Raw genomic sequence first — 20269 nt, forward strand, 5'->3', positions numbered from 1 at the left:
GACCACGCCCCCTGGATCCCATACCTGAGTATCGTGTGCATTCTGGCCATCATAGCCTCCTTCTGCAGCGGGCCAGGTAAGAAGCGCCTCCTTCCTCACCACCACCACCGAGCTGGGGTGTTCTCGTTGTACAGATGGGAGCGAGGGGCAAGGCCCACCTGGGAGCGGAGGGGAAGAGAGACTTCCCTACCCATTTGAATGCAACGATGACCTTCCTTTCCATCCCACAGATGGTAGCTAGCCGGTAACAGGCTCGCCCAGAGTGGGGTGACTGATAACATAGAGCAGCGTCACAGCTACAATAACAGTTGCAAGAGCTCCGAGCCAGATGCGCTAGCCTGGGCTGAACGGGAGATACTCAAGTTACGGTCTGTGCCCACAGAAAAGTGACCACTTAGCGTGGAAGATATAACAATAATAGTAGTGATAATAGTAATGTCCAAGATTTGCTGATCACTGGGGATGTGCCAGACGTGGCCAAGCACTTGATGCATGCTGACTCGTCTGGGCTCGTGGCAGCTCTAGAGGAGGCAGGGATGGGAACGACTTGCATGCAGAGAGCTTTGTTGGACTCGCCCAACTCCCAGGACCCCAGCCACCACCTTATACTGGAGCTGCCTGAGGGTGGAGTCTGGAGCGTTCTGAGCCTCCATGTGCCCAGGACACACTTCCAGCCTCCACTCTGCCATTTCCCTACAGGAAAAGTCCTCTTCTCTCCTTGGGCCTCAGTGTCCCCATCTATAAAATGGCCCTGCCTTTCCCTGGCTCTGTGTCTGTGTGCTCAGGGGCCCCCACCAGAGGCCACACTGGGGCTGAGAAGGGCTTCAGGGCAGGTCTGACAGTTGTGCACATCCGTCTGGCGGGTGTGGCTGTGGTTCCTTGTTTTGGCTTCTATGTGGATGAAAACAACAGTGTGTTTCTATCAGAACAAATAGAACTGAATTTCTGTTTCTCCCTTTGTGTTGCTGCTTTTCACGGGCGTCAAGCTCCCTGTCCTGTCGCATTGGTGGACAGACAGCATCTGTCCCCTGTTCAGGACAGCAGTATGTTATAGGGAGGTGGCAGAATGGGCTGTGGAATGGCTGGCAGAGGGCATTAGGCCTGCACGTGTGTGTGCACACACCCGGGCACACACACCCTCACCACGTTGTGGCGGTGATTGGAGGCACCTTCCAGGCGGGGCAGCAAATTGACTGGAGGGCCACAAGGAGCACACATTGCAGTTAAAGCAGATTCAACGGGCAAATGTGCTCAGTCCTATGGGGTCCCCCTTTGCTCCCTGTGTGGTCAGCATTCTCACGGGAACCCCTGCAGGGGGGCAGCCAGAGGCTCCCCGTTAGCCCTGGGAACACCGGGGCGCAGACCAGGACAGCCTCTGCTCCCACGGGGCTTATAGGCTGGAATGAAAATCAGACATCAGGCCTGGGGGAGCCTCTCTCAACCTCTTAATCGAAAATCAGCATTCACATACATACACGCACACAGGTACACACATGTGCATACCCACGTTTCCATGCATGCACATATGTGCACATACATACACACGCAGGTGCATATGTGTACATGTTTGTGCACACATGCAGAGCCATGTGAGCACATGTGCAGTACACACACACAGGCACATACATATACACACGTGCACACGCATGCATACATGCACACGAGTACATATAGGTGCATGTGCATGCATATGCGCACACATTTACATATATGTGCACGTGCACACACAACATGCACATCTACACACATGTACCACGTGTACACATGCACACAAGTACGCACATGTGCACACTCACGTATGCAGGTGTGCACACACAGGACAAGTGCAGCCACTGAGGGGAAGCTTTCGGTTTCATAGTGTGATTGTAGTGTTTTTGAGTTATCTTCTTCCATAACAGCTGTTTTCCCAGCAAGAACAATGAATGTTGATGTTTTATCTCAGTGGACGTCTTCTCCCCGTCTCCTTCACAGATAGGCTAACTGGGACGATCCACAAACCTGAAGTGCATTCCTGACCCAAACTGCTAAGCTTCGTCTTGTGTTTTGTCCCAAGTCCTCACTCTTCCTACGGCAGTGTCGATTTCACTGGTTTTCTTCAAATCACAGAGCCTGCTGAGTTTCTGGCAGTTTTGACTGTAAGCTCTTCCCTCAGCACCTGGGAGTCTCCCTAAAGGGAGGTCCGTCTGCCCTTCTTAATTCCATATCACTGTGGGCTCCTACCGTCTGCTCCCCACGCCCCACCGTGTTCCCCAGCAGCCAGGCCTCACCCGCTAGCCACTAGTTTAGCTACGAGATTGGCCAGGCTTTAGAAACTTCTCTTGAACTCACATCAACAATGTACAGCTTAAGCCCCAGGGCAATTACCCAAGGGAGGCTGCCATTTGGGTCAGGAGATCACCTTCAGTGGACAGGAGGGAGCGGATCCCAAGAGGAACCGCGCTGGGAAATTGTGGCTCAGAAATGCTGAGAGATAAAGGGCTGTGTGACTCCCCATCTGAGGCTGTCCCTCCAGGATTAAGGGAAATGGATCATCCTCCCAGGAAAGAAAGCAGGCGTTTGCCTGGGGCAGCTTCTGTGATGAGCAAATCAATTCAAGGAGGCTTGACAGGGAATTGAAATTAGGTGCAAGGCAAGACAGGAACAGGGAAGGCGGTTTCCTGCTACATATTTTATTTGTGCGCATAACCCCAAGGCAGTGGCCGAGACAGCTAATAAATGAGGTGCCATAAAAGAGCTTATCTTTGAGGAAAAGGAGATGTCCCCAAGCACTCAATTACAGTGTGAAAAGTCTTAGCTGCTGGGGCTCTGTGCCCGGCAGGAAGTTAAACTCTCTAAGGCCGGTTTCGGTGCTTGGGGGGGGGGGGGGGGGGGACAGACACACCACCATCTACCCAGAAACACTGAGTATGGTCACTGCGCTTGGAAGGTACAGTTTAGGAGCTGGACGCTCCAGAAAGCTAGAGCTACCCTGATGGGGACGTACGAATGCCTGATGGGTGAGTGTGGGCAGGGAAAAAGGACTCCCCTATCTATCACATTGGTTGGACCTGGAAAGATGGCCCACCCGCTTGCATTAAGTGGTCCAGAGCTTCGATGGGGTCAAATCAGATGACTCAGTTCCCCTCGGAAGTTAGGAAACTATGTGCAAAACAGAATGACAAGGAAATTAATTTTCTAACCGTGCAGAATTCACTGGGTAGGAGAAATGAGTGTATCTACGTTAAAACAGACCTACAAATCAAGAGAGAGATCCTGACGCCAAATCAGTGTGTGGCCCTCATTTTTGAACCTGGCTTCATGACAGTTAAATGAGAATGCCTCACGAACCCGGGTTAAACACGTAGCCGTCATTGCTCGGGACACATCTACGTCCCTACAGTGTGTTCACACAGATGGTGGGCTCTAACTGGAGGGTCGCGAGTCCCAGTCCCAATTCTTAGCAGTCCCAGTGCCAGCCGGAGACCCAGCCTCCACGCCCGGTACCACGTAGGATTTGGGAGATGCCCTTCTGAAAACTACCCTGTAAACGCTTAACTATTACATAAGCTTGAAATTGGTCAAGGTCCAACAGGAAGGTACTGGGAGCTGGGAATTTAAAGGGAACTGGATGAATGGCCTGTTTGCAGAGGTGTGGGTATGGCGAAGGGACTCGGCAGGAAAGGTGCAGGTGCCTCAACAGCAGAAGTAGGGGGAGGCTGCGGCCAACCCCCCAGCCTGAGCAAGCGCGGGATAGGCGAATTTTCATTAAAATCAATTTCTCCGTAAGAAGAGAATTAAATGCAAAGAAACAAGATTGTGTCGGGTAGAACTGAACTTTGAAGCTCCACAAACCATTGTGATACTTCAGATTTTTTGCTGCCACTCTCACCCCCGAGAACCGATTTTGACCCCAGCTGAGACCCCAGCTGAGAACGCATTTTTTTTTACCAATTTTTTTTTTTACCAACTGAGAACCAATTTTTACCCCAGCTGAGAACGCATGCTGCAGACAGAGACGGGGATTCGTGAAGTCTTCTTGAGCAGTGCATTCATCCCTGGGAGCACAAAGAGGAATAAGAAGTGTCCCGCCCAGGAGCTTGGAGGCCAGGATTAGAGGCAATTTCAGGGAAAGAAAAAGAAACTATCATGGGAGTGGGGGTGGGGTTGGATAGGAAGCTGAAGCCCAGAGAGGTTGAGTGTTTTCCCAAAAGTCACACAGCTGATGAGCCAAGATTGCAGTTCAGGTTGTGTGACTCCAGAGCCTGGGTTCTTAGGACCTTCGATAGAGGAAGCAAGAACTCCTGTCCCCTTTAAGGTCCTTCCAGCTGGAGTAAGAATCGAATTGACATGAGACAGATTAACAGGAGAAAATCAAATGTAATAGCATAAGTAAGAGAAATCCCCACAGATAGGGAAATTACAAAGACGGGCAAAATGAGACAACAAATACCCCCAAACCTAGGGGACTGCGCGTGACCGTTTACCGCTCCAAGTCTGTAGGTCACCGTGGTAGTTTTGCTGTGCGGGCCCTCACACGTCTGCGCTTGGCTGGCGGGTTGGCTGGACGCCAGCTAATCCAGCTACACAGACCACTGGTCCGTCATTGAGAACGGTGACCCGGCCACACGTCCGTCCCCATCCACCTGACTAGCCTGGCTTGTTCACGTGATGGATCAAAGCTACAAGACCAGAAGTGTGCGAAACCTCGTGAGGCCCAGGCTTAGAACTCAGTGTCACTTTTGGATAAAACAGGTAACAAGGGCCAGCCCAGAACCAGGAGGTGGAGAGAGCGACTTTGCCTCTCACGGGAGAGGCTGCAAAGAACTGGGACCATTTGACAGTCTCTCCAGAAGTTGTAGCCATAGAATAGGCAAGAGGCGACAATTACGGACTCTCATTTTAGAGAGAAACACGTATATTTCATTCATTCACCCATCTCCCAAATAGTTTTTGAGTGCATACTTGGGAGCAGGCATCCTTCCAGGCCTGAAGATAGAATGCTCGTGTTCTCTCTCTCTCTCTCTCTCTCTCTCTCTCTCTCTCTCTCTCACACACACACACACACACACACACACACACACACACGCACACACACACACACAGTCTGCCCCCGAGGGAGATTCTCACAAGTGAGAGAGGCCAGGGTCCCACCGGGAGGATATGGCACATGCAAGCCAGGATACGTTGAGGAGCATTTGGTAACAAGACAGATGCAATGGTAAAGGGAGATTTGGGGGAAATGTCAAAGACCTGATTATTTAGATGATGTCAACATACGACACTAACTTCCTATGTCTACCCCTCCACCCACTGACCATGCAGGAAGCGAAACAATTTGCTGAAAGTTAATTCATCAAAAGTCAACACATCCAAGATCACATTGCTAAAAGCCAAATCATACAGAAAAACAATTTGCTGAACGTACCTTATTTCTTTCACTGTCTGTTATGAAGCTACAAAATTCTGTACAGAAAAGAATGATTTTAACGGCTTCTTTAGATTTCTGTGTTCCTTATTTTGTCTGCCGAAGCGAATTTTGAAGAACTTTCCTTTTGTTTTCTTGGCTCTCTGCTGTTGCAGATGAAAGTTACGTGGGAGCAGGAAGGCCCAGCCGAGTGACATAAAGTATATTCTCATCCAGGTCTTGCTCCCTCTCCAAATCCATTCGGTTTCAGAGATTCACGTAAAAAGTTACTGGGTTTGGACAGCAAGGAGACATCAACACACTTATCTTCCTTTATTCTGTGTTTGGGGAACAAGAGTGTGGATAGCAAAGGTTCAGATAGCCAGGGTTCCCGCCTGTCGTGCGGACTGGTTTTTCTCATTACTGTATTCTTATTCAGTAATGCGTTTTACATCTTTGGCTTTGGGTGAATTGACCTTCAGCCAACCATGTGACCTTCATCAGTCACTTCTCTGAGCCCTAATTCCCGGCCAGGACAGGAGACAACACAGAGAACCCACAGGGAGGATGTGGGGCTCAAGAGAGGCCATCTGTGCATGATTTGGAATCTCACAGCACCTTTGCCAAAATCTGCAGCGATTTGGGCAAGGCCATGTTCCTCTATGGGTCTCAGTTTCCCCACCAGGGAAAGGAGGGGCTGACCCAGATTAGGAGTTCTCCGGCTGGGTGGCTACCCGTCAGAAGCCCCCATCTGTGGTCAGACGTAACCCTGGCACACTGTCCAGGCCACTGGGCAGGCAACAGGGATGGCATTGTTTTTAATGTTTATTCATTTTTGAGAAAGACAGAGAGGGAGAGGGAGCGGGAGAGAGGGAGAGAGTATGAGTGGGGGAGGGGCAGAGAGAGGAGGGGGCAGAGGATCCCAAGCATGCTCTGCGCTGACCGCCCAATGCGGGGCTCAAACTCACCAACCGTGAGATCATGACCTGAGCCAAAGTCAGACGCTTAACTGACTAAGCCACCCAGGGGGCCCCAGAAATGGCATTTTAACATGTTTTCTGGACGATTTCTAAGCAGCCAGTCCAGCCCAAACCACTCCTGTCTGTGGAAGCTTCCAGACTTAGTGAGCAGCTCCGTGGCTGCCCAAAGACCCACACCAGCGAGCTAGCCAAACAGAGCACTGGCCGTTGACGTCTCTGGCACAGACCCTCAGGGCAATAGTAAAAGTCACGGTGACAATGATGATCACAGTGGCAGCGAGGGCAGTCGTGTATCTAGTGGGCGTTTCAGGTTCGTGCTGAGCGTTTCACTCAGGCCAGCTCACCCAGCCCTCAGACCAGCCCCCCAGGGCAGTCCGCCGCATTCCCAGTTTGCACACGAGGGGGCTGACGCTCCGAGAGGCTCTGCTGTCGTAGCTCCCAGGTGGCACCTGCTCCTGAAGTCAGTGACAAGGCAACGTTTGTGCTCCTAATACTGCAGTAGGACGAGTGGTGCACCCCCGAGCTTCATGTCTGCTCAGAACCTCAGAGTGTGACCTTATTTATTAAGCTTATTTATTTATTTTAAGAGAGAGAGAGAGAGAGAGTGAGGGAGTGTGCAGGGGAGAGGCAAAGAGACAGGGAGAGAGAGAATCCCAAGCAGGCTCTGTACTATCAGCGTGGAGTCCATCGTGGGGCTTGAACCCATGGACCGTGAGATCATCACCTGAGCCGAAACCATGAGTCAGACACGAAACCATGAGTCAGACACGTAACCACCTGAGCCACCCAGGCCCCCAAAATGTGACCTTGTTTAAAAATAGGTATTTGTAGATGTGATTTGTTAAGGATCTCAAGATGAAATCATCCTGGATTTACGGTGGGCCTGAAAGCCGATGACGGGTGTCCCTAGAAGATGGGAAGATTCCCATGGAGACACACAGAGGAGGAGGTGATGTGAAGAGAGGCAGAGACTTGAGTGACGTGGCTCCAGCCACGGAATCCGGGGACAGCCAGCAACACCTGAAGCTCAGAGAGCCTCAGGACACTTCCCCCCTTGGGGCCTTCAGAGAAAACTAACCGTCCCCGCACCCAGACTCAACTCTGGCCTCCAGAACCGAGAGAGAATCCATTTCTGGGATTCTAAGCCACCAAGTCTGCGGTGATCTGTTTCAGTAGCCTTAGGAAGCTAGCGCAGCACACAGTTGGCAAGAAAGTGTTTCCTTACCCCCAGGTGGCCATAGGGGCAGGGCCAGGGCACTTGGAAATCAGTCTTTCACCATCTAACACTTAATGCCAAGCAGATCGACGGGTGGCGGGTTACTTGCCAGGCTGAGGTACACGTTCCGCTTACCAGGAAGACCAAGGGGAACTTTTAACGTTGATATTTTCTTCCTGAAGTCGAGCACCTGTTCAGTGCTCGGTACTTTGCCTCATGCACCCTGGTCCTCCCGGCACCCTGCAGAGGAGACCTCCTGTCCCCGATGAGGGCACCTGCACTCCAGAGAGCCTGCTTTGCCCACATCACCTGGCATGCAGGAGGCCCGTCAGGACTTGAACCCACGGCTCCCCAGCTCTGAGGTCTCATCTTTCCTCCTGTTCTCCCTCCCTCGTTTTCCCGAACGCTCAGTTTCCCTGCTTATCTCCTTCCCACAGTCTCCGGCAGAGTTAATTAGCAAGCTTATCTCCTTAGGGTTTTCTGCCAGGCCTTCTCCAGAAGGGCTCGTCCCTCAGAAGCAGTCCACAAGCAAATGCAAATCCGGAGAAAGAATCTGGGCCCTCCAGAGTTTCAAGGCATAAGCCTGGGTTTTCAACAGAAAGGTGGAAATTTCCGGTTCTGCAGTTCCTGACGTGAGTGACAGGTGCCCAGCTTCTGGTTCTTCCTGTGGTGTCGGCCAGCAGCCGCCTCCCTCCTCGCTGACACTTGAGCGAACCCTGGGAACCTGGCAGGGGAAGCTGACCCTTAGCTGATCCTCACAGCCCCTGGGGTGAGAGCCTGATTCGCCGTCTGAGGGGACTGTCTCCTGTGGCCGCTGTGACACAGGACCACAAACTGGAGCCTTTCAGGAACAGAAATTTATTTTCTTTTCTCACAGTTCTAGGGGGCAGAAGTTGGAAATAAAAGCGTGGGCCAGGCCTGGCTCCTCCAGAAGCCCTGGGGGAAAATCCGCTCCCTGCCCCTCTCCTGGCTTCCTGTGGCTGCTGGCTTTCCTCCGTGTGCAGCCACAGCCCGTGATCTCTGCCCCGTCTTCATAGCGCCTTCTCCTCTGGTGTCCACCGCCCCCCCCCAGCCCCCCGCCGCTTACAGGGGCACAAAGGATGCACTTGGGACCCACGCTGATGGAATCCAGGGTGAGGTCACTAACTGAATCATCTTGCGCCCTATGACATGACTGTCACACCCCCCAGGCACTACGAGACGGAGTGAGTGGAGCACCCTGTCCCTCTCCTGTGGTTGGGGGGGGGGGGGTCACGACCCAACAACAGGCCTCCTCCTTCCTCTGCTCCTTCACCCACTTCTCTTTTTTTATTTTTTTAAGTTTATTTGTTTATTTTGAGACAGAGAGAGAGCAGGGGAGGGGCAGAGGGAGCAGGAGCACAGAGCCCTATGTGGGGCTCGAACTCACGAACCGTGAGATTGCGATCCGAGCCGAACCCAAGACTCGGACGCTTAAGCGACTGAGCCACCCAGGCGCCCCTCTCCCTGACCCGTTTCTTGTCTTAAAGTGGGCGAGGGGCTCAAGAGCTGTGAGTTAATGCTGCCTTCCCTGTGCGTCCTGATGCAGAGACCCGGAAGCCGCCTTTGGTGTCTCTGCCTCCGTTGCTTCTCACTCCGAGTCCAAGTGAAGCTTCTGTTTTGAGACCCAGCAACCCCTACAACGTAGATGTGAGCTAGGTGGCAGCGTGGGTGCAGGGCAAGGAGCTGTTGCCCCCGCCCAGGAGGCTCAGAGGGCATAAAAGGGGCACGTTCAGTGCCTAGATTTTCGGGAATCGGTAGAACGCAGTTTGGGGGGACAGGTCATGGTGAGGCAGGGCTGTGCTTGATTCCTGTGGCCGCCGCCACAAACGACCGCTAATTTGGTGGCTGAGAACCACATCAATTTCCCCTCCTACGGTTCTGAGGTCAGAGTCTGAAATCACTTTCACTGGGCAGGGATGACTCCCTCTGACTCTGGGGGGATTTGACTTTGTGCCTTTTCCCCCTGCGAGACCACCCACATCCCTTGTCTTGTGTCCCCTCCTCGTCCCTCAGAGCCACCAGCATGGCATCTTCTCTCTCATCTCTGACCCCCTGCCTCCTTTGTAAAAGGACCCTGTGATTACATTGGATGGGATAGTCCAGAATAGCCTCCCCATCTCAAGTTTCGTAACTTAATCATGCCTGCAAAGTCCCTCTTGGCATGCCAGCTAACCTGTTCACGGATTCTGGGGATTCACATGTGGACATTTTTGTGAGAGAGTTGGGGGCCGGGATGGGGCATTCGGGCAGTGATAGCATTTCCTACGGTTCAAGCGCGTGAGATTGCAGGATGTATGGAAAGTGGCAGGTGGCCCAGGTGGCCAGTGGGGTTATAGGGGAGCTGGCGTTTGAGAGGGGACTCAGAGGCACGCAGGACCAGACCACAAGCCACCTGTATACTCAACCTGAATAGTGACTGGATTAGTCTGCTCAGCCGCCATGGCTAAGTACCGCGGACCGGGAGCTTTAAACAACAGAAATGTACTGCCTCGCGGTTCTGGAGTCTGGAAGTCCAAGGTCAAAGTGTCAGCAGGGCAGTTTCTTCTGAGGCCTCTCTCCTTGGCTGGCAGACGACTGTCTTCTCCCTGTGTCCTCATGTGGTCATCGTGTGTGTGTGTGTGTGTGTGTGTGTCCCCTGATCACCTTCTCTTACGAGGACACCAGTCATAATGGATGGGGCCCACCCAGGTGATCTCATTTTGCCTTAATCACCTCTTTAGACTCCCTGTCTCCAAATACAGTCGCACCCTGAGGCCCTGGAGGTTCGAACTTCAACATATGAATTTTGCCCAGGGGTGGGGACCAGGAGGGGATGACACAATTCAGCCCACAACAGTGATTGAAAGTCAAAGTCTTAGAACAAGAAGTCACCACGGCTTAGGTGCTAACTCTACCTCTTACGAACAGTGTGGCCTTGGGCAGGCTGCCTAATCTCTGGCCTCATCTGAAAATTAAAGATAACCATAGTAATAGTACCTACTATTACAACAGTAATAGTTGGCCTTACAAAGGTTAAATCCATCTATTCATTCAAATAGTTACTGATGGAACCATGTGCCAGGCATTCCTATAGGTGCTGGGGATATAATAAAAACAAGAGACAAAAACACCTGTCACCGTGGAGCCTTTGCTATAGTGGAGGGAGACATAAAACAGTGTGAAAAGTCCTCTATAACGTGTGCTGAAATGCAATAAGTGCTGTGGCAAAAATTACAGCAGGGAAGGTGGGTGGGAAGCCCGTCTGGGGAGGTATTGAACTGGACCTGGGGTTGTCAGGGAAGGTCTTGGTGGCAAAGTGACAACTGGGCAAAGACGGGAAGGGTGCGTGGGAATGAGACCTGCAGATAGCTGGAGAAAGAGGCCACCAAGCAGAGGGAACAACTAGTGCAAAGGCCCTGGGGCAGGAGCACGTCTGATCTGTTGAAAGAACAGCAAGGAGGCCAGTGAGGGCAGGGAGTGAGTGAAGAAAGAACAATTGGAGACAAGATTGTATTGATGGAGGACCAGGAAACAGCAGACCGTGGACTGCTCCATAGGCCATTTCAAGGGCTTTGGGCTTTCTCTTTGGGAGAGAAGACAGCCTTCTGGGGATTTGGGGCTGAGGACTGACAGCTTCTGTCACTTAAATGCACATAAAAACATTTTATGTTTTTAATGTGTGTTTAATTTTGAGAGAGAGAGAGAGAGAGCGAGCACACATGTACGAGCAGGGAAGAGGCAATGAGAGAGAGAGAGGGAGACAGGGAGAGAGAATCCCAAGCAGGTTCTTCACAGTCAGTGCAGAGCCCAGTGTGGGGCTTGATCCCATGAACTGTGAAATCCTGACCTGAACTGAAATCAAGAGCTGGACGCTCACCCACCGAGCCACCCAGGCGCCCCTCGAAGCTCCTTTTTAAAAGGATGTTCTTGGGTCGGCTTTAGCTCAAGCGGTTGCTTCGCATGTGGTTATTAAAAGGGCGTTCTTGACTGCCGTGTTACAACAGCCTGTAGGAGGCCAAGGGTAAAAGCTGGGAAACCAGTCAGGAGGTTCGTACAACCATTCAGGCAAATGGCGGTGGCCGCTTGGACCAGGGTATTGGTGGAGGAAGTGATGAGAAAAGGTGGATTCCCAACACAGCAGCCTTTGTAAGTTTTCATGAGCAGAATGCTCTGGCAGGCTGGACGTGGGATATGAAAGCAAGACCAGGGCCGAGAGACGCCAAGCATGAAGCTGCTGTTAACTGAGGTGGTGAAGCGAAGTAGATTGGGGGTCAGTCTTAGACATGGTAGTGTAGACATGACCATTAGCCATCCCTGGACGGGTGAGCTGACATGTGTAAAGTACAGGCCGTCACAGGGTGGCTTGTCCAGAATCCGATGCCGAGGTGCAGTTTGGGATGAGGGACGTTGGTCAGGGGTCCTCACCCATTGAGAGGCACGGAGAGGGCAGAGGGAGAGGTTGGGCTGTGATACAAGCCCAAGGGCAGCTCAGCCAGCCCCATGGGGAGTCTGCAGCTGAAATGGCCCGTTGGATTGGGCCGTGCTGTGGCCCAGGCCTTTCTACCTCTCCACCTGTAGTCGTCGGAAGTGGGCCATTCTGGGAAGGGCGTGCGCGGGGGCCAGGCGGTTCTCTGCCGCTGAGGCTGACCCTAAAGGGACTGATGGCTGGAGGCATCTGCCAAAAGCCGTCCTTTCCCGCAGCCCCACAGGATGGCACGACTCCGTGCCGGTCGTGCCCACGTTCCCTCGTCTGCAAGTCCAAAATTCAAAAATCTCAGAAGAAGCAATTATTTTTCAGCGGTTTGCACCAAAACCGGACCTGAGCAGATGTGAGCCTCCTTGCTGTCCTTCTTTCTGTCCCATTTAGTGGGGCTCTAGATGGTTCTCTTCCTCCTCAGGCTATGGCAGCTGTGTCTCCTACATCTTCCCCGACCTTTCTGGCTGCCCCTCCTCTGTCCCCTCCCGCCCTCTTCTTCTTCCGATCCATGGATGCTGGCCCTCCCCAGTTCTGCCCTTGGCCCGTGCACTCCTCACTGCAAACGCTGCCCCACGATGGTCTTCTCCACTAGTTGTGTCCGTGTCCACTCTTCTCGGAGCTCCCGCTCTTCCGCTGCACTTCCCTCCCAAGCTCCAGACCCAGGTGTCTACTCCCTTAAGGCACAACGCCACAAGAGATCATACGGGTTCCTAAAAACATGCCCAGTCCAAAATCAGCATTTTCTCTCTACATCTGCTTTTCCTCCCGTATCCCCTTATTTCAGTGGATGGAGCCACCAACCACCTACTTGCCCTGTAGGTCATCCTGAACTCTCCGTCCTCCTCATTTCCCTATTGAGCACTTATTATGGGCCAGGCACAATGCTAAGTATATTACCCACGTTACCTCCCTTAACAAGAAACTCGAGTTACTTGAGACAGGAAGTGAGACATTTGGACGTGTGTCAAAAGTGCACGTGGACATAGAGTCCACGCACTGGGGCTGGAGCGGGGGTGGAGAGCAGACCTCTCTTTCTTCTCTCACAGTTTTAATGGCCAGACTCTCGTGGGGGCCGAAGGAGTTGGTATTAACCGTATTTAAATTTGCATTTTTCCCGTTGAGATACACTTACATGATCATGATTCACTTCTCCGGGTGTCGAAAACAAGCTGCTAAAATGGAAAAGTGGCCCACTGTGTCCACACACTGTCCATCGTCTTTCTGTTGATTTGAAGGAGGGTAAGGTTCCCTCTGATAAAAGTACTTGAAGGATTTCTGCTCAGCCCATATTTAGGACAGGATGGCCAGCATTCAGAGGGGATGTTAGGCGCCAAAACGTGGACTCTGAAGGAGCAAAAAGTGATGTTTCCCAGGGAGGCAACATGAAGTGTGGAAGGACCTTGGCTCAGAGCGCCCCCCTTGGTTTGAGTCCCCACACAACTGCCAGTGTGGCCTTGACCTCTTACCCTCCCTTGTGTCACTTCCTGCACACGTAAAATGGGTCACAGGTGCCCTGAGGATGAAATGGGTCAACGTACACAAGGCAAGCGTGGATGTGGCCCACGTGCAGACAACTAAAGGGAAAATCTTCTAGCAGAGGGAATCACCGAGGCAAGAATCTGCCTGGCGTGTTCTAGAGCAGTGCTGCCCAATAGAAGCAGAATTCGGAGCACCTGTCCGTCTGTCTGTCTCTCTCTCTTAAAAATAAATGAATGTTAAAAATTTTATTTATTTAAAAAAATTTTTTTAACATTTATTTATTATTGAAAGAGAGACACAGAGCATGAGCAGGGGAGGGGCAGAGCCAGAGGGAGACACAGAATCCGAAGCAGGCTCCAGGCTCCGAGCTGTCAGCACAGAGCCCGACGTGGGGCTCGAACTCACAGACCGCGAGACCATGACTTGAGCCGAAGTCGGACGCTCAACCGACTGAGCCACCCAGGCGCCCCAAAATTTTTTTTAAAAAGAGAGAATTCAAGCCACAAATGTAAATGCTTCTGGTGGCCACGTTAAGGAAAGTAAAAAAGAAACCGGTAAAATTGCTTTTGAGAATGTGTTGTATTCAGCCCCATATATCCAAAACATTGGTTTAGCACGGAATCATTATATAACCTGTGTTAATGGGCATTCTAAATTTTTTTTTTTCTATACTCAGTCTTGGGAATTGGTGTGTACTTTATACTTAACAGTACATCTCAGTTCAGACTGGCTACGTGTCCAGCTCTCAACAACCACATGAGACGAGGGCTACCGTATTAAGCTCAGTTCTGGAAAGAGTGAGGACATGTATATGGCGGGAGTGGCATGAAAGGGAAGGGAAGTGAGAGGAGGGAACTGGAGGGAACCGTTAGGTTAGCTGTTGGATCCAAGCACAGGGGCAGAGTGTGGGAGAGTCTGACCAGAGGGCTGACGGAATGTGATTTCCGTTCCAAATGCTCACTTTGGCTGCTGTGTGGGTAACAGACTAGAGAAGGTACGCCCCAGATGTCCTCAGAGAGCTGCTCCGAGGCGAGTCCTTTCAACAGTAGTGGTCATAGTAATTGTAACACGGTAATAATAAGCAACCACTGTCACATCCATCACCCTGTTGGATCAATGTGCCCATTTTATAGGTAGGAAAAGTGGGAGTACAAGAGTAAGCAATCATCCCCCATGTCACAGCTAGTATCACAGAAAGGACTGGGGCCCCTTGCCCTGGCCACAGTTCCTTCCCACCCTCCAGAAATGGCTGCCTGGAGGGAGAGAGGTCCCAGGCCGGGCACTCGGCCCTGCTTCAGGTCTCTGCATTATGTCCTTTAATTCAGGAGCCATATGCTTTGAAATACTGTGTTTGCCTGGATGGCACATCATGGGCCGTGGGGCCAGACTCCTGCAAACCGGAGTTCCTGCGGGCATCTTGAGCTGTCTCACCAATCTGGGGGGGGGGGGGTGGATCTTTAAACCCTCCAAACACAGATCCAGCTCCCCCTCATTTCCTTCTTTTATGTTCTGGAAAAAAGAGTAGGAAACTCACCCGTGCCACATGGCACTGAGAGAGAGGCATGGGCTTGGGGTCCAATCAGGCCGCCCCCTCACCCCTTGTGACACTTAGCTTCCCTGAGCCATATTGGCTCGTCTGCAAAATGAGGCTACCAGCCTCCCCTTGTTTAGTGACAGTCACACTGCCTGGGTCACAGAAGGTGCTGGGTGAGTTTTAATTTCCTTTCTTGCCTCCCCCTGCCCTTTATGAAGTCATATTTAAATGTATCCTATAACAACACAAACTATAAATTCAGAGTTCTAGAAAAAAATGATGAGTGGTCTGATAGAAATTTGGATTTTCACAAGTCCTCCAAGATGATGAACACACAGTAATTTAATGATGCCCTTACGTGACTTTCTGGAGAAACTTCTAGAACTTCAGCCTCCGCACCGCCAGCATTGGGGCTGGATACTCCTTCGTGGTGCAGGCCGTCCTGGGCATCGTGCCCCGTTGAGCCACAACCCTGGGCTCTACCCCCCAGCTACCAGTAACATCTCCTTTTACACCAAAAATGTCTCCAGATGTCGCCACATGCCCCTGGGGGCAGAGTCACCCCTAGTTTAGAACCACTGTCGTTAGCTGGTGTTTTGGAATAAACACAGGCTCCAGACTCGAACCAACCTGGCTTTTCCACCTATTACTGTGTGATGTGGGGCGAGTCTGCCTGTGTGTGTGTGTGTGTGTGTGTGTGTGTGTCCTCACTTCTCTACTTCTTTCCTTATATCTAAATAATGACCTTTTACTCAGTGGCCGCTGTGTATCATGCATTAAGTCCTGTGATTCCCACCAAAAGCCTATGTGATTATTATCCATTTTACAGATGAAGATACTGAGGCAGAGAGAAGATGCTCATACAGGGTCACACTGCCAACGTCAGGCAAGCTTGTTTTCAAGTCGGAGCATTTCAGTGCCACACCCTGTGCTCTACACCTGTGAAATCACCTGCCTAGCACACCTAGAGCCTGGCCAGGCACATAGTAAATGCTCAGCAAACACTAGTTCCCCTTCTCAAAAAACAGTTTCAATCAAGAAGATTCTTAGGGTCAGGGTGGCTGACTGGCTCAGTCGGTTGAGCATCTGACTTAGGCTCAGGTCATGATCTCACGGTTTGTGGGTTTGAGCCCTGTCAAGTGTGCTGACGGCACAGAGCCCACTTCAGATCCTTTGTCCCCCTTTTTCTGAACCTCCCCCACTCATGCTCATTCTCTCTTGCTCTCTCTCAAAAATGAATAAACGGTTTTAGGCGGCACGCGGGTGGTTCAGTCGGTTAAGTGTCTGACTTCGGCTCAGGTCATGGTCTCGTAGTTTGTGGTTTCGAGCCCCACATCGGGCTCTGTGCTGGCAGCTCAGAGCCTGGAACCTGCTTCAGATTCTGTGTCTCTCTCTCTGACCCTCCCCCCTTGCACTCTGTATCTCTCTCTCTCTCTCTCAAGAATAAATAAACGTTAAAAAAATTTTTTTAATAAAAAAAGAAGATTCTTAAGGTCCCACATTCCAAGGTTGCATCTCAAAGTGTTTGTGTTGGAATAGGAAAGGAGCTTAAAATCTACTTGTGACCTTCTCTTGTGCCAGGATACCACACCTGGAAGGGTTTGACTCTGTAAGTGGGGGTGAGGGGGGATGCTACGACAGCGGGGGACGAATCACGTGCTCTTGCTCATGTGCTCAGAAGAGGCAGGAGCAGGGTCTTCAAACCCATCCCTTGGCTTCAAGCTAAGATCTTTCTGGGCACTTTGTCTGTATGGATGCATCATGTTTTGAATCTGTATCGGGTTCCTATTACTGTTGTAACAAATTATCACAAACTCAGTGGGTTAAATCAGCACATATATTATCTTACAGTTCCGAGCTCAATTGTCTAAATGGGTCGGCAGGGCTATGTTCTTTCCCGAAGGTTCCAGGGAGGAATTCATCCCCTGGCTTCTAGAGGCTTCTAGAGGCTTCTACACTGCTTCCCGCGTGGCGCCTCCTCCATCTTCAAGCTTCTGCTTCTGTAGTAACATCTCTTTTTCAGACTCTGACCTTCCTGCCTTTCTCTTTTGAGGATCCTTAAAAGGATCATCCACCTGGATAATCCAGGATCTTTCCCATCCTAAAATCCTTCATTTAATCCCACCTGCAAAGTCTCTTTGCCCTGTAAGGTGACACAGGTACAGGTTCTGGGGATTGGGGCATGGGATCCTCTGGAGGGAATTATTCTGCTCTGGCGTCCTTCGTGCTCTAAGTTTGCATGAGGGGAAATAAAAACCGAGAATATGGAAGGTCATTTCCTCTATTTCATGCCTCCCGTGGGCAGCTCGATGCAGTTGAGATCCTCTGGGCTTCCCGCTCACCCAGCCTGGGGCCTGACGGCCAGAACCCCCCTTTGCACCTGTGTGACCTTAGGCGCGTTAGCTCGGCATTCTGAGCTGCCTCCTGTCTAACAGGTTGATGCACACCTTACCGATTGGCATAAGTTTAAAAAAAAAAAAATCTCTGTTAAGTGGCTAATCAGGTCCCAGCTCCTGGAAAGCAGTCGAGAAATAGGGGCTGCTGTAAGGATTCCCTTAGCGGGTCAGCTTCATGCTGAAGAAGGCTCACTGTGGACCTGCCTGTGAGCAGAAGCCCTGCTTTGGGCAGGTCCCCTGGGACTCTGCAATTCCAGAAACCACGCTTGGGAGACTTGAAAAACTTCCCTAACTCAAACAAGCCTTTGGCGAGAGAGCTGGCTCTGAGAGAACATCAAACCCAGTGTTTGGGGGACTGTTTTCCTAAGGCAGTGACAGCCTCTAATGGGAAGTCTTACCTGCTGCTGAGTCTCATTTATCAGACCTTGTCAGTGCACTGCCTTGCCCTGGGGTTCTCCCTCTGTGCACCCAACTTCTTTATTTAAATACAATATGGAGAAAATAGAAAATCAAGCTTGTTAGAATTATGCCTGAAAAGGGCCCACGGGGGCTCTCTTTATGAGGAGAATAATACATGCTTTAGTGCATGGATTTTCTCTGTGTGGGCTCTTTACAGGATTTTTTTTTCTCTTTCACTTATTCTCAGTTACGTCCCAAATGAATTCATTCGACAAAAGATTTTGAACACATGCTAGGTGCCAGGTACTGCACTCTGTGCTGAGGGTGCAGGACTAGAGTCAGAGACGTTTTCTTTTCATCTAGAGTTCATACTCTAATTGAGAAGACAGACACTCAAACTGATAATTATAGATCGACCTGGGAAATGCAAATTTAGTGAGATTGACTGTCAAGTCTAAAAGGGAAGAATTGGAAAGATAAGGTGGATTAGGTAAGCGCATTCCTTAGTTTAAAAGTATTTACTGGGGAGCCTGGGTGGCTCAGTTTGTTAAGCATCCAAGCATTCCGGCTTAGGTCATGATCTCCTGGTTCATGAGTTCGAGCCCCGTGTCAGGCTCTGCAGTGACAGTACAGAACCTGCTTTGGATTCTGCCTCCCTCTCTCTCTCTGCCCTCCCCTGCTCTCTCTCTCTCTCAAACAAATAAATAAATATTTTTTTAAAAAAAGTATTTACCAAGCACTTTCTTATATTGATCCAGGCACCGGGGAATGACACAGGGATGTGGTCTTTGTTCTTGGACCTTATGTCTCATGGGGATGGAGGAGAGGTCTTTTTCAGACCCCAAGCTGCCTCACCACCAATGCATAGTTATAGAACCTTGGCCATTAAACTAATAAATACTTTAAAATTAGTGACAAATGCTAAGAAGGAATAAATAGAGTAAGGGGCTAGAGTCCTGGAAGGAACGGTAGCTTTACTGAGGTGGATGGGAAGGTCCTCTGTGAGAAGCTAGCACTGGCGGCAAGACTCGGATGCTAAGAAGGAAGCAGCCCTCTGAGGATCTAGGATGTGCAAAGGTCCTGAGGCAGGAACTTGCTTGAATGGGTCAAGGAAAGCTGAAGTGTTGTTAGCAAGGGAAGGAGATGAAGTTAGAGGGGTAGCAGGGGCCCCATGATGGAGGATCTCACCACTACGCTAAGGAGCTGGGATTTTTTTTCTTTTCTTTTTTCTTTTTTTATTTCAGCATAGTTGACATACAGTATCATATTAGTTTCAGGTGTACAACATAATGATTCAACAATCGTGTCCTTTACTCAGTGCTCCTCAAGATAAGTGTACTCTTAATCCCTTTCACCTGTTTCCCCACCCACCTGCCCTCTGGCAGCCACCAATTTGTTCTCTGTATTTTTTTAATTTTTTTTTAACATTTATTTATTTTTGAGACAGAGAGAGACAGAGCATGAACGGGGGAGGGGCAGAGAGAGAGAGACACAGAATGGGAAGCAGGCTCCAGGCTCTGAGCCATCAGCCCAGAGCCCGACGCAGGGCTCGAACTCACGGACCGTGAGATCGTGACCTGAGCTGAAGTCGGACGCTTAACCGACTGAGCCACCCAGGTGCCTCTGTTCTCTGTATTTTAAGGTCTGTCTTTTAGACATGTAAGACATGTCTCTTTTGTATTTTGTTTGTTCATTTTGTTTCTTAAATTCCACATAGAGTGAAATCATATGGTGTTTGTCTTTCTTTGACTTGTTTTGTGTAGCATTATACTCTCTACCTCCATCCGTGTCATTGCAAATGGCACGACTGCATTCTTTTTATGGCTGAGTAACATGCCAGCATTCAGATACACACACATACACGCACACACACACCCCATATCTTCTTTATCCAGTCATCTGTCAATGGACACTTGAGCTGCTTTCATATCTTGGCTGTTGTAATAATGCTGCAAAGCACAGAGGTGCATATATCTTTTTGAATTAGTGTCTTGTTTTCTTTTTGAGAAAGAGAGCCAGTGGGGGAGAGGCAGGGGGAGGGGGGGAGACACAGAATCCGAAGCAGGCTCCAGGCTCTGAGCTGTCAGCACAGAGCCTGATGTGGGGCTTGAACCCACGAGCTGTGAGATCATGACCTGAGCCGAAGTTGGATGCTTAACCGACTGAGCCACCCAGGCGCCCCTAATTAGTGTCTTGTTTTCTTTGGGTAAGTGGCCAGTAGTGCAGTTACCAGGTCATATGGTAGTTCTCTTTTTAATTTTTTGAGGATCCTCCATATTGTTTTCCACAGTGGCTGGACCAATTCACATCACCAACAGTGCACAAGGGTTCCTTTTTCTCCACATCCTCACCAACACTTGTCATTTCTTGTCTTCTTGATACGAGTCAATCTGACAGGTGCAAGG

The 20269-nt window shown here is 50.6% G+C and overlaps 1 protein-coding gene across 2 annotated transcripts in view; it reads left to right on the forward strand.

Annotated features, from left to right (window-relative positions):
- SLC2A9 (solute carrier family 2 member 9) overlaps positions 1–20269 on the forward strand; it is a 241531-nt gene that overhangs the window by 186029 nt on the left and 35233 nt on the right. For both annotated transcript variants that reach the window (XM_058723094.1, XM_058723093.1), the window contains one exon: positions 1–76. In XM_058723094.1, the coding sequence (XP_058579077.1) occupies positions 1–76 (76 nt within the window). The remainder of the gene's footprint in view (positions 77–20269) is intronic.

Source organism: Neofelis nebulosa, chromosome 3, assembly GCF_028018385.1.
Source record: "Neofelis nebulosa isolate mNeoNeb1 chromosome 3, mNeoNeb1.pri, whole genome shotgun sequence".
NCBI lineage: Eukaryota > Metazoa > Chordata > Mammalia > Carnivora > Felidae > Neofelis > Neofelis nebulosa.